Source organism: Eretmochelys imbricata, chromosome 1 (genome assembly GCF_965152235.1).
Source record: "Eretmochelys imbricata isolate rEreImb1 chromosome 1, rEreImb1.hap1, whole genome shotgun sequence".
In the NCBI taxonomy this organism is placed as follows: domain Eukaryota; kingdom Metazoa; phylum Chordata; order Testudines; family Cheloniidae; genus Eretmochelys; species Eretmochelys imbricata.
The window spans coordinates 297,558,002-297,570,891 of record NC_135572.1 but is presented as its reverse complement, the minus strand read 5'-3'; the positions used below and the strand labels follow the sequence as shown (position 1 = coordinate 297,570,891).

At 47.4% G+C, this 12,890-nt stretch overlaps 2 protein-coding genes across 2 annotated transcripts in view; one reads left to right on the top strand and one right to left on the bottom strand.

Annotated features, from left to right (window-relative positions):
• The window catches only part of GNS (glucosamine (N-acetyl)-6-sulfatase), a 30,485-nt gene extending 24,618 nt beyond the window's left edge, over positions 1–5,867 (bottom strand). Inside the window, exons 1-5 of the mRNA XM_077833409.1 lie at positions 5,648–5,867; positions 3,572–3,631; positions 2,677–2,883; positions 2,107–2,172; positions 1,560–1,658 (exon numbers count right to left, since the gene is read on the bottom strand). Of these exons, the coding sequence (XP_077689535.1) occupies positions 1,560–1,658; positions 2,107–2,172; positions 2,677–2,883; positions 3,572–3,631; positions 5,648–5,800 (585 nt within the window). The 5' untranslated portion in view covers positions 5,801–5,867. The remainder of the gene's footprint in view (positions 1–1,559; positions 1,659–2,106; positions 2,173–2,676; positions 2,884–3,571; positions 3,632–5,647) is intronic.
• A 4,628-nt stretch (positions 5,868–10,495) lies between these two features.
• The window catches only part of TBC1D30 (TBC1 domain family member 30), an 86,261-nt gene continuing 83,866 nt past the window's right edge, over positions 10,496–12,890 (top strand). Inside the window, exon 1 of the mRNA XM_077807753.1 lies at positions 10,496–10,886. Within this exon, the coding sequence (XP_077663879.1) occupies positions 10,496–10,886 (391 nt within the window). The remainder of the gene's footprint in view (positions 10,887–12,890) is intronic.

The following is a 12,890-nucleotide window of genomic DNA, read 5'->3' as shown; positions in this document are numbered from 1 at the left end:
TTCACAAAACTGGCAACAAAATTGCAGATGAAATTCAGTGTTGATAAATGAGAAGTAACACATTGGAAAACAATCCCAGCTACACATACAAAATGATTCAGTCTAAATTAGATGTTACCACTCAAGAAAGACCTTGGAGTCGTTTTCAGAGAACTATCCACAATATGAAAAGGAGTACTTGTGGCACCTTAGAGACTAACCAATTTATTTGCTCAAATAAATTGGTTAGTCTCTAAGGTGCCACAAGTACTCCTTTTCTTTTTGGAAATACAGACTAACACGGCTGTTACTCTGAAACCTATCCACAATATCTGCTCAGTGCAGCAGCAGCCGCCAAAAATCTAACAATGTTAGGATCCATTAGGAAAGGGACAGATAATTAGATAGTAAATATCATAATGCCCCTATATACATCCATGGTACACCCACACTTTGAATACTCCATGCAGTTCTGCTCACCCCATCTCAAAAAAGATATTAAAAAACGGAGAAGGTACAGAGAAGGGCAGCAAAAATGATTAAAGGTATTGGACAGCGTCCCTATGAGAGATTAAAAAGACTGGGACTGTTATACTTGGAAAAGAAATTACTACAGGGGGCTACGATAGAGGTCTATGAAATCATAAATGGTATGGAGAAAATGAATAAGGAAGTATTGTTTACCCCTTCATACAACACAAGACCCAGGGGTCACCCATCAAATTAATAGGCAGAAGGTTTAAAACAAAAAAGTAAAGTACTTCTTCACACAACGCACAATCAACCTGTGGAACTTGTTGCCAGGGGATGTTGTGAAGGCCAAAAGTATAACTGGGGCAAAAAAAAAGCATTAGATAAGTTCATGGAGAACAGGTTCATCAACGGCTATTAGCCAAGATGGTCAGGATGCAACTCCATGCTCTGGGTGTCCCAAAACCTCTGACTGCCAGATGCTGGGACTATATAACAGGAGACGGATCACTTGATCGCTGCTTCAAAGGGAATGAACAGAACAGGGCATCTGGAATTGGCCACTGTCTGAAGAAGGGATACTGGGCCAGATGGACCATTGATTTCACCCAGGATGGCCATTCTTAAGTTCCTATCTTAATAAAAGTCTCTTGAAATCATGTATCTAGATATACTGTAACATCTAAAAAACAAATGAGCGTGATGTTAAAACTCAGTTACAACAACAGTTTGCTGAAGTGAAGCACATCCTCTTAGGTCTTAAGCCAAATTGCCATTTCACAGGTTGGTAGCCTGAAGTACTTGTTCTAACTGGAAGTCTGTGACCTACCAATCAGCAACGTTTTGGTCAAGCACCCTGAACTACCACTGAAGTCAGTGTTCACCTCCAAATCCGGCCCTTGGCTAACAGCTATCTAACAATTTCATTTTCCCATATTTGCATATACAAGTTTGCCCTCTTTAAAGAGAGCTGGAATCTTGCTTCACTGGTTATGCGTGAAGTAATGACAACACCAACATTAGGCAATATCCATTCAGTAACAGAGCCAAGCATAAAGTAGTGTTTCGTCACAAATAGAACAGTAATGCAGCTGTTGTGATGTTCTTACCAGTACATCTGTCAGGTAATCTGCACTGTAGTTCTCACCATGCCTTCGTGCTTTTCCATTTATTGAAAGAGTATAATTATAGTACTTTGAATTTTTTTCCTATGAGATAAGAAAAAGGTATCACTTATATAAAAAGACAAGAATCTACTATTTCATTGACCACTTTAAATAAACTAAGTTGTCAGCAAGTATTTGTCAAGCATGATTTTATCAAACAATTTGTCCTATTTAAGTATTTGTAATATGTGTTCTGCAAAAGGCCTACAAGCTTCGCCTTTTGTAAAACCAAAGTGATTCTACACTATAATAATTGCAAGTTTTTCTTTGTTGAAATTAGGTTTTCAGATACTTCTCTTCATTAGAAATAACTCCTCATTAACATCAACAGCCTCCATACAAAGCTGAGAAAATGCAAGGAAGGGAATTTCCTCTTTTAGTTAACAGAAGCATGCAAAAAGCAGATCAGTTCTTATATTCAGCACAATTAAGCTAGATTTACTTTTGTAAAGTACCTACAACTAGGTATTTAATAGGAGCTGTCACATACCAAAGCATACCAAAAACTCCATCCAGGAGGAACGTGGCCTATTCCCCCTGCATCTTCTGCTCCATACTGAAAAAAAAAAAAAAAAAAGGTGACCCAGCACAGTCTCAGACGTTTAGGGGGATTTGTTTTCCTCCACAGCAGCCAGAAATGCAAAGGCCCAGTTCTAATCCGATGAACACACACTGACCATGTGGTGCCTATGGTGGGGGAAAACCCAGCATGTGCACTAACCAAAGAAGTCCAGCTGTCCCACATCCCTTCCCCAAATATAATCCTCAAATTCTAGTACTCCTGAAGTAGAGGACTAACCTACTGACTCTCTCAAGACTACCTGTTAAATTGATGCTGATACTTTGACAAAACTAAGTTGAGAAAAGTTACATTGCATGTCTTATTTCCTCTATTTCTTTAACAGTTCTGAGAAGGACCTTTTCATCTAAAAACAGTAGTATTTTAAATATTTTGGGGGTTTATTTTATCTACAAAAATAAGGATTAAGACTTTATTTCACAAAGTTACTTTCAGTACAGGCAATTCATCTGTGTCACAGCAAATATGAGTAAGATATACCTCATTCAAATACTTCCCAGCAAAGAATGTTTGATAGCCACACATAGACTTGAGGACTGCTGGGAAGGTATATGGCTCCTGTATCTTCTGCCATGATTTGCTGCTGCAGTTTCCCTCCAGAGTGTTATTGACAACATGATGATTATGTGGGTACTTTCCTGTTAAGATGCTAGCTCTGCTAGGACAGCACAATGCACTGGGGACATACTAGAACACAGAATGAAAAAATACAAATTGTAAATTGAATCTGGGGGGGGGGGAAGAGGGAAATCTAGTTTTTAGCCAATAGCAAGAGACATTAAAAGATATGCTGATGAGTCACTCACATCACAGATCAGATTACTCCCATTTATTTAGGCATGTATAACTACAACCCAAATATTTTTATCAATTAGAGGTTGCATATGGGATTGGGTTTATATTTTCTTTAGAGTTTGCAATTTAGAAAATGCATGTTATACACACAAGCAGGAAGCATCAGTTATTTGAGAATGAACAGTTTATTTAAATACTAATTATTGTAACAATTCCAGTAAACTGGAAGAATGGGGAACCATTAGTCAATTTTCAAATCTGTACAAAACCAAATCTTTGAAAGATTTCCTTATTAGTTTCTAGCCAAAACTTTCATTTCCTAAAAATATTCATCAAATTAAGTGTTCTGAAATGTTCCATCCCAGGCACAGAACGTGATCTTGGGTCCAAGTCACAATTTACCACAGGAATTAATCTGCCCCCCTGTATTCGCCATATTTAAAAAATTGAAACTAAACCTACTTCAGAGCCAAGTCACAGATTAAGTTTCTTATACCATTACAACCATAGGTATTTAAATTAAAATAGCTTAAATAAATACATGCCACTGAAGGTTACAGAAGTCAATGTCACCACTTACTGCATTTGAGAAGCTTATCCCCATCTCTGCAATAAGGGCACTGGTCTTCTTTAGCGGTATCTGTAACAGGTAGTAATTAGTACAATCAGCTAAAAATATCTGGATACTGAGATGCTAGTGTGCTATCTAAAGTGGCAACCTTAAGTTGATTTCATGGGAGGTATTTATAGAGTACCAATCACCACAGTATTTAGGCATAGGCTAGACCAAACCAATGCCTCCATTTCTTTGCAGTGAAACTTCAAACGCTACATCTAAAATGCAAGGCTAAATTTATTATCAAAATTCTTAGTTTATTTTTTGCAAGTTTTGACAGAATTCGCCTTTTAAGTAATTACATTCTACCTAACGTTTCTTCATTCAAATGGATCAATTAGACATCATTTTCTAGCCAGAAAATGGTGTTTTGTTTTTTTTAAATGCCCCTTTTCATCCTGGAGCCAGACTGCTACAATCTCATAGTGTGAATTGATTCCTCATATACAGTTAATGAAACGATCTTTCAGAATGGTCATTAAAACTAAGTAGCCCAGCCATAAGATTTACTTTCCCACCCTCACTGGAATGAAATCCCTAATATTTTACTCTATCAAAAACAGGTACTCACCCTGGGCAAGTAGAATTTAAAGACTACAATAAAATGAGCCTTTTGGGATCTTTGAAAGAAAAGGTGCTCTAAGTAAGTAACATTCATTGTTTTATTTGTGGAATTTGCCAAGTCATTTCTGTTTTAATGTCGATTCCTTCAATGGACATCCTGAAGCACTCAACATCCCAAGTGAAGAACTACATACAGATAGGCTAATTAAGTGATCCTGGCGTGATAAACACTATGCATATAGCAAACCATGCGTGTGTTGATGCTGGTCAGTTTAAAACAGTCAACTGCAAATCGTAAAACATCTTGGATTGATGAAGACCTGTTACTTCAGGTTGTGAGGAAAAGGGAACACATATACGAGAGAGAGCGAGTTAAAACTAATGAATCCATGCGTGTCTCATGCCACGGCCAGGCTTACAGAACACTGTCAGGCTTGGTGGATGAGGGAGAGGGAAATGATTTTCTTCATTGCCTAACTAGTATGAAGAGCAAAAAACAGGAAGGATAAAATATGAGAAGAGGGGGATTTTTTAGAGTGTTTAATCTAAAGCACTGTGAGCAAGAATTTTCTCATTCTCTCTCTCTTTAATATAGATAACTAAGTGTGAAGTTCTGAATGTACTTCTTGCCAGAAGGCATATTATGTATTCTTTTTACCTCATGTTCTTGCGAACCGTGGAGGACTTGCTCCCCAAAATGCAGTATGTTGCCTTTCTGATAACAGTGTCTCAATATTTGCCCTATAAATTAAACCCCTATGTTACAGCTGAGTGAACCATACCTAACTAAGTCACGCTTGCAATAACGCAATGAAGCAGGGTCACAGAAAGGCACCGGCAGACGTTTCCATTTACACACCACCCTAGCGGACTCTCTGGACTTTCTAGAGGAGGGCTGACACTCAGCTTAGCTAATAAAGCAGCGCACAAGCCAAACACCACCCGTTCTGTCAGGGAAGCTGCACTAACGACAAGCCCCCGGTCAGCCAGCGCACACGTTTTCCTTGCGTGAGAGGCGACATCTCGCCCCCAGCCCAGACACACACCGGAGGGGAGTTGCACGACAGCCTCAGAACACCTGTTATGCAGCCAGATACCCCCCCGCAAAATGGCCTGAGCTCAAAGCGCTTTTCCCGCTCCCAAGATGCAGGGGGCCCGCTGCCAAGGCGGCGATGAGCGGCCCTGGGTGCAGCAGAGACCCTCCCTGCCCTCCAGCTAGGCAACTGCAAGGGGGGCGTCTGCCCCACCGAGCCCCCGCCCCTCACCCCCAGCCGGGTCAGGCCAGGAGCAAACGCTGCCGCGCCCAGCGGGCCCGAGCGCGGGGCTGCCTGCGCCAGAGGCGGGCGGCACGGCAGGACCACCCCTGGGCAGGGAGCAGAGCCCCCCACGGGGACACAGCGCCTCCCCCCCAGGCCCAGCAGTGGCGCCGGGCCCCCAGGGCGCACCACGTCGCGGGCGGTAGGGAGAGCAGGTTACCATGCCGCCGAGGCAGACATCCTGGTCATCGGCGAGGATCAGCACCACGCTGGGCTTCCGCGCCCCGCTGGTCCCGGCCGCCTGCGCGCAGCCCCAGTCGCGGCTCAGCGCCAGCAGCGCAGCCAGCACCAGCGCCCGCACCGCGGGAGACATCGTGCAGGACCCGAGCGCGGCGCCGTGACCTCCGAGCCGGCGCTATCGCAGACGAGCGGAGACAGAAACCGACTCGGGCGGCGCCCCGCCCCCGGCATATGACCAGGGAGCGCAGCAGGCGCTGTCACGTGACCCCCCGGCTTCAGCCGCGGCCTTGGCCTCCCCCGTCCTCAGCCTCGGCCCCGCCCCCTCAGACCGTCCACGCCCACTCCCCAGGCTGGACCACTTCGCCTCCCTCAACCTGCCTCGCCCCCGCCTCGCTCCTACGTTCCCGCAGCCAGCCCCGCCCCCGCCTCACTCCTACCGGACTGCGCCACTCCTACACCCCCTCAGCCAGCCGCACCCCCGCCTCACTCCCGGCCCCTCAACCTGCCATGCCCTCTCCCACCTCACACTCTCCCTCTCAAACTGGCCTACGGTGCCTCACTCACAGCCCCGGACTACACACCCACCTGCCTCCCTCCCACACACCCACCCACCCACACCTCACTGCCCCCGTCATAGGTGACATCCAGGCGCAGCGTGTGGCCTGGGTTTCCTGACGTGCTCTCTCGGACCTACGGTGTCCAGATGTCTTGATTTTATAGGGACAGTCCCAATATTTGGGGCTTTGTCTTATGTATCTGCCTGTTACCCCCATCCCTGTCTTGATTTTTCACACTTGCTATCTGGTCATCCTACTGGGACCTGGCGCTGCTCCTGGGGCTTGGGACTCTGTTAGGCAGGACTGTCAAGCCCCCACATTTGGTGTCACCCTGCTGGGAGGCAGCCAGCTGAGGACGGAGCTCCAGCCTGTGCACAGGGCCAGTGACTGCCCACAGCAGCACTATGTTTGGCATTGTTGGCACTCCACACTTCAGGCCATACAGCCACTGGTGCGTGCTGGGTAAAGCTAGCAACTGGCCTGTGCTGAGCCTGTGGGTCTTTTTCACAAGGCACCATGACCACATGCCTGCTTGGGGTGCTGGGATTTCTCCCCCTGGCCCCAGGTACTCACCTTGGGGCTCATTGTCAGATGTGCTGAGCTCCCACAGTTCCAATTAAAGTGAATAGCAGCTGTGGGTGTTCACCTCCTCTTTAAAATCTTCCTGCCTGAGTGCCTGGCTCAGGGTTTTATACTGCTGCCCATCACTGCAGTATCTGGAACCTTCCACTTAAAAACAATAACAATAGCAAAGTCCTTAATGGACATCATGGAACCTCTGGCTTTTCTCTTTTGAGGGTAAAAAAAAATCTGTTTGTGGTAGGATTATTATTTTTACTATTTGCTTTGGTTAATTGATTTTTGTTTCTTGGTTTTGGTCTTATTTGTTTTTGTTGTTTTTAATTTTGTTTGTTATATTACCAAAAGGTGTCCTTTAAAAAAAACACAGCTCCACTAAATGAGCTTCTAACATCATGATATTTACAAGGTTTGTGCTTGTTATTCTGTTCTACTCTGGTTTTTATTTTGCTCTCATCACAGAAGTACCTGAACACTTTCCACTAATGCATTAAGCAATATAACTAACATCTGTCACATGTGATACACAATGTAGTGTTTTGTCTTGGTAGCTCTTTTTTTATTTTAAGGAGTACATGCTGCTGCAAAATTCCTTTTGGTAATAGGTAATGCTAACAACCCTCCTTTCAAAGATGATCCAGAGGGTTATGATATGTCAACAATTGCTTATCCTCCCTGAGGAATTCTAAATAGGATGCCATGTGAGATTCCCGCAGATAAAATTAGGTCTTATGATCATAGATATTGTTTGAGTGGGAGGATGACATTTTCTATTTGGGAGTCCACTAAATGCAAATGAGTTGAAAGGGCTGTTAATGATATCTAGTGATAGTGTTTTTTCAAAGTGAAGCTGGAAAAGTGGATGAAAATAGCTCCTAATACTGCCCCAACTAGAGGAAGAGATAAGGTGCATGAGGTAATATCTTTTATTGGACCAACTGCTGTTGGTGAAAGAGACAAGCTTTGTGTAGCTCTAAAGCTTGTCTCTTTCACCAACTTGAAGTTGGTCCAATAATATTACTCCCCCATCTTGTCTCTCTAATATCTTGGGACCAAGACTGCTACAATAGCACTACAAATAACCCATCGAAGGAAGTCATTGGCAAAAATCCAATTGACTTCAATGGGAGCTGGCACAGGTTCAAAGACGAAGGGCATGTCTACATGCAGAAATCTAACAGCATAATTATACTGGTATCCTGGTATACCAGGATATTTATACCATTATAGATATACGAGTATAATTCTTCTTGTAGACACTCTTATTTCAGAATAAACATAACTAAGGCTACGATTATGTCATGGAGGTCATGGAAGTCACAGAATCTAAATTGCAGAGACCTGCATTACATTTTCCACTTCAGCCCCGGGGCAGTGGGGCTGGAGCTGTCAGACAGTGGGGACCCTGGAGCTCTCAGCCGCCGTAGGTGGTAGGGCCACTCCCAACTCCCAACCTCTGGCTCTAGAGGTCCGAGCCACAGCGAGAGGCCCCTGCAGCTCCCAGTTGCTGTGGGCGGTGAGGGGACCCCGGAGCTCTGAGCCACTATAGGCAGTGGGGAGATCCTGGTGCTCTCAGCCACTGTGGGAGTGGGAGGACCCTGGATCTCCAAACCACTATGGGTGCCTGGCGAACCCCGGAGCCACAGCAGCAGTGGTTGCTTGACCTCCCTCCCCATTTTGTCAGGGTTTTTTTAGTAAAAGTCAAAGGTCACCAGTTTCCATGAATTTTTGTTTATTTCCCCTGACCTGTCTGTGACTTTTACTAAAAATAACCCTGACAAAATCTTAAACTTAACCATAACTATAGTAGTCTAAATATATTGGTATACTTTATGTCATTAAATTTTCCCTTCTCTGGTCTGCCTTTGAGATAACTGATAACACTGAAGAAAGAAGTACATGAGAGATTCAGCAATGCACATTACAGTGAAGATATAACAAAGGTGGGAGACTTAATAGAGAGACCTTCATTAATCATTTGATATGAATAGATACAGAGCTCACAGATGATGTCTGTGACAGACAGCTTAGGACATTTTGGGTTGCTGCACAGTATGTTGTAATTAATACATTAAACAGAACATAAAAACCATTTGGAAAAATACTGTATGGAGTGGATGCTGTTGTGAACAGCTGAGGCAAATGCGCTGTGGATGATCTCTGGTCATAAAAGACAGTTTCTTGCATTGTTTTCTATTACTGTATTAGGCTTGGGATAGGTTGCTATTACAGTGGCTCCCCCCTGGGGACAACTGTACAGCAGAACAGGTCGTCTTCAGCAACTTTTGTTTTCTTTTGAAAATAAAATTGCCATGGTAACTGTGAAAAACAATAACCTTTGATGAATGACTCGGCAGAGTTGAGGACTGGATGAAATTCAGGTGCAGTCTTGTGAGTCTGCAGCTTCTGAACTGAGAAAATTTTACAGGAGTCTAGCCAAGAAATACACTACACAGAGAATTTTGAAAGTGACGTTGTTAGTACTACACTGAAGTCCGGTGTAGCAGAGCTAGTGAAGAGAATCACAATTTCTATTATAACAAAACTAAATATTACTTATTGTTATTATGTTCAAAAGGCCAATGCCATCTGTGCAGCTGGCTACTGATGAGTAAGGGAAAGAGAGAGTAGTGGACATGGCTTGCTTTTCCTCTCATATCTGGCTTAGGTACAGTAGCACAAACGTATACACCTGGCAGGCTGTTCAAAAAAGAAAGGTAATCAGGTGCTGGGTTGTCATGTAGTGTCAATGGCGAAAAGATCACAGAAACAATTGATTCCTTCTAATATTAGCAAAGAACTGTATTAGAATAAAGAAATCAGTGTACTCTCTAACACTACTTACTCACTCTGACAGGTTTCAGAGTAGCGGCCGTGTTAGTCTATCTTCCTAAAAAGAAAAGGAGTACTTGTGGCACCTTAGAGACTAACCAATTTATTTGAGCATAAGCTTTCGTGAGCTACAGCTCACTTCATCGGATGCTGTAGCTCACGAAAGCTTATGCTCAAATAAATTGGTTAGTCTCTAAGGTGCCACAAGTACTCCTTTTCTTTTTACTCACTCTGCATTTTCTCTCCAACCAGGTCATTCATTCCTGGGAGACTTTAGCTGCTCAGCCAGTACTGAAAGTTAGTGTGGTTTTTCTCCTGGTGCTTCATGATGAGTTTCCACAGCAGACCCAAATAACATTTCACTGGGCCCCGAGCAAATTCATAACAGGGCCCCCACCCCATCCCACACAGCTAGATACATAGGTACAAACCTACTCTCACCGGGTTTATATAAATAACATTTAATCAAACTCAAATATCCATAATTTAGTCTGCATGTTTTTCTGACAGGTGATGGGCTTGTGGCTGTGCGAAAGTCCCCCCCACCCGCAGCAGTTGCAGTGTTCTTGGGGCGGGGGGTCCGGGTCCCCACACCTCTGCAACAGGTGCAGTGTCCCAGGACGACGTCCCTCGCAGCAGGTGCAATGCCCCAACCCTGTACCAGGGTGGCCTGTACCACTCAGCGGGGGGTGTTGCGTCAGGCCGGAGACAAGTTCATGTCAGGTACAGAGTCTCCCCCCGCTGCCCGGTGTAGAATTGGCTCAACCCGGAACTCGGCCCGACGGCCGCAGGCAGGGGCGGGAGCTGCGAGCCGCCCTGCATGGCGAGGCGGCAGCTGGGGCGGGCGGCGGCCCCGGGGGATGGAGCTGCTGGAGATAGACCTGGAGGGCGGGAGCTCCTGGGAACCCGCGGCAGGCGCGGGGAGCCCCGGCCGGCAGCGCCAGGGCGCTAGGGGCAGGGGCGGCAGCAGCGCGGACAGCCTGGCCGAGGAGGAGGAGGAGGAGGAGGAAGAGGAGGATCCTGCGGGCAGGTACCGCAGCACCTCGTCCCTGGTGAGCGGCCTCCTGACGGAGCTGTATAGCTGCGGGGGCCGCGCCCGGCACCGGGACAGCGTGGACAGCTCCACCGAGGCGTCCGCGGGCTCCGATGTCTTCCCCGGGGGCAGAGGCAGCAGCGCCGAGTCCCGCTTCCTCCAGGAGCTGCAGCAGCGGCCGAGCCAGCGGCACCAGATCGAGTATCTGGGCCAGAAAGGTAAAGGCACCGGACGGACCGCCCGCCCCCACCTCCGCCCTGCCCAGCCACCCCGCTGGCACCAGGAGTCTCCCGCCCCCGCGCCCGCTTTCCGCCCTGCCTGGCCACCGCGAGTCTCCTGCCCTGCAGGCCCACCTCCGCCTTGCCCAGCCACCCACCAGCACTGGGAGCATCCTGGCCCTCACCCCAACCTTATCCCTACCTAGCCACCTCACCTGCACTGACCGTACCCTGCCCTGGCTCCCATCTCCGCCCTGCCTGGCCACCCCAAGGCGCCATGAGTCTCCCGCCTCCTGTCCCTATCTCTGCCCTGCGCGGGTACCCCAAGGCACTGGGTGTTTCCTGCCCTTTGCCCCCATTTCCGCTCTGCCCGGCCACCCCGCCATACTGGGAGTACCCTGCTCCGTGGCTCCACCTCATGTTGGTCGGCCACCTAGGGCTGGATTAACCTTTTTTTGGGCCCGGCACCAAACATATTTGTGGGCCCCCATGTAGTTGTCATGGGCCCCTTCCGAGTGTGGGCCCAGCGCGATGGAACCGTTGGTGGCACAGTAAATATGGTACTGCTGGGATGGGGATGAAAACATTTATTTAAAAACAAAATAAGATATCTGAGCCATGCTTGACTGAGACCTCCACTCAGTTCATAGAGAACAAACTGGGCTAGCATCAATATACCCAGAATATTCCTGAATTTGGTTTACTTGTCTGGGAGGGGGTTGTTTGTTAGTTTTGCCTTTTGTGTTTAAAGACTTGGGGCCTGCTTGGGGACCTGAATACAAGTGTTTAATTTTCACATTTATGAGCCATATTAATCCTGGATGTAGCAGTCAGTGGAGTTGCACCTGCATCTCTGCACCACCACCTCCCTCCACCCAAAGTTATGTTTCTTAAATACATTTTTTTTAAAGCTGGATTTTCTACTTTGGTACAATAATGTTTTAAAAAACTTTAAAAAAACTCTTATTTTCTTTAGCCTATTTCTCCCTTTGCCTCACCATCTCACATGACTTTAAGTGAAACAGTAAAGTTACTGGGGTGGAGTGTGGGGAGGAAGATTGTGGGGGAGAAGTTTCTGGGCATTCCCACTGGCAGGGGGGCGGCGGCCAGCCCTGCTGTCACTGCCCCCCCCCGCCATCCCGGTCCTGAGGGCCACTGACAACCAGCCTCCCCCACGCCACCCTGCATGGTGTCCGAAGACATACACACACCCCAGGCATGAAGCTGCAGGGTCAAGATGGTGCCCAGGAGCCCATGGCTGGGTATCTGGGTTGCCAGGGGGCCGCACACTGGGAGTCACAGCACTGCTGCCACCCCAGGAGAGTGGGGGAGACCCGGGGGTGGAAGGGCCGAGCCAGGAGTCTCTACCTTGTGCCCCATAGGGAGGGAGACATGGCGGGTTCAGCGCCTTAGCACTGGGAACCCTCTCCCTGCACCGTTTCCTTTTTTTTTGGTCCACTCTGCTGCCACTCACTTCAACTAGGGCAGCAGCTCACAGCATGGTGCGGGGCATTATGGGACTACTAGTGTAGCTGGTGACGCAGATCCAAGGGCCCCAGTGGAAGGCAGCGGCACGCGAACTACAACTCCCCACGCACCTTGCAGCACGTTGCTTGCCAGTGGCTTGGCTGGATTAACCATTTGTGGGCCTCCAAGTTGTTGTTATGGGCCCCTTCCAAGTGTGGGTCTGGCACCACTGGCACCATTGTAAACCCGGTACTGTGGCCACCCCACAGCAGTAGGAGTCTCCTGCCCTGCAGCCCAACCTCAGCCCTGCCCAGCCACCAGAACATCCTGTCCTTCACCCCTACCTTATTCCTACCCAGCCACCCTGTTGGCACGGGCAGTACCCTGCCCTGACCCCCACCTCATGTTGCCTTTTCCACCCCACCATCACTGGGGGTATCCTGCACCACACCCCCATCTCATCCTTGCCCGGTTACCCCATCAGCACTGAGTATCCTTCTCCCCATGTCAGCCTCATTCCTGCCCGGCGCTCCCATT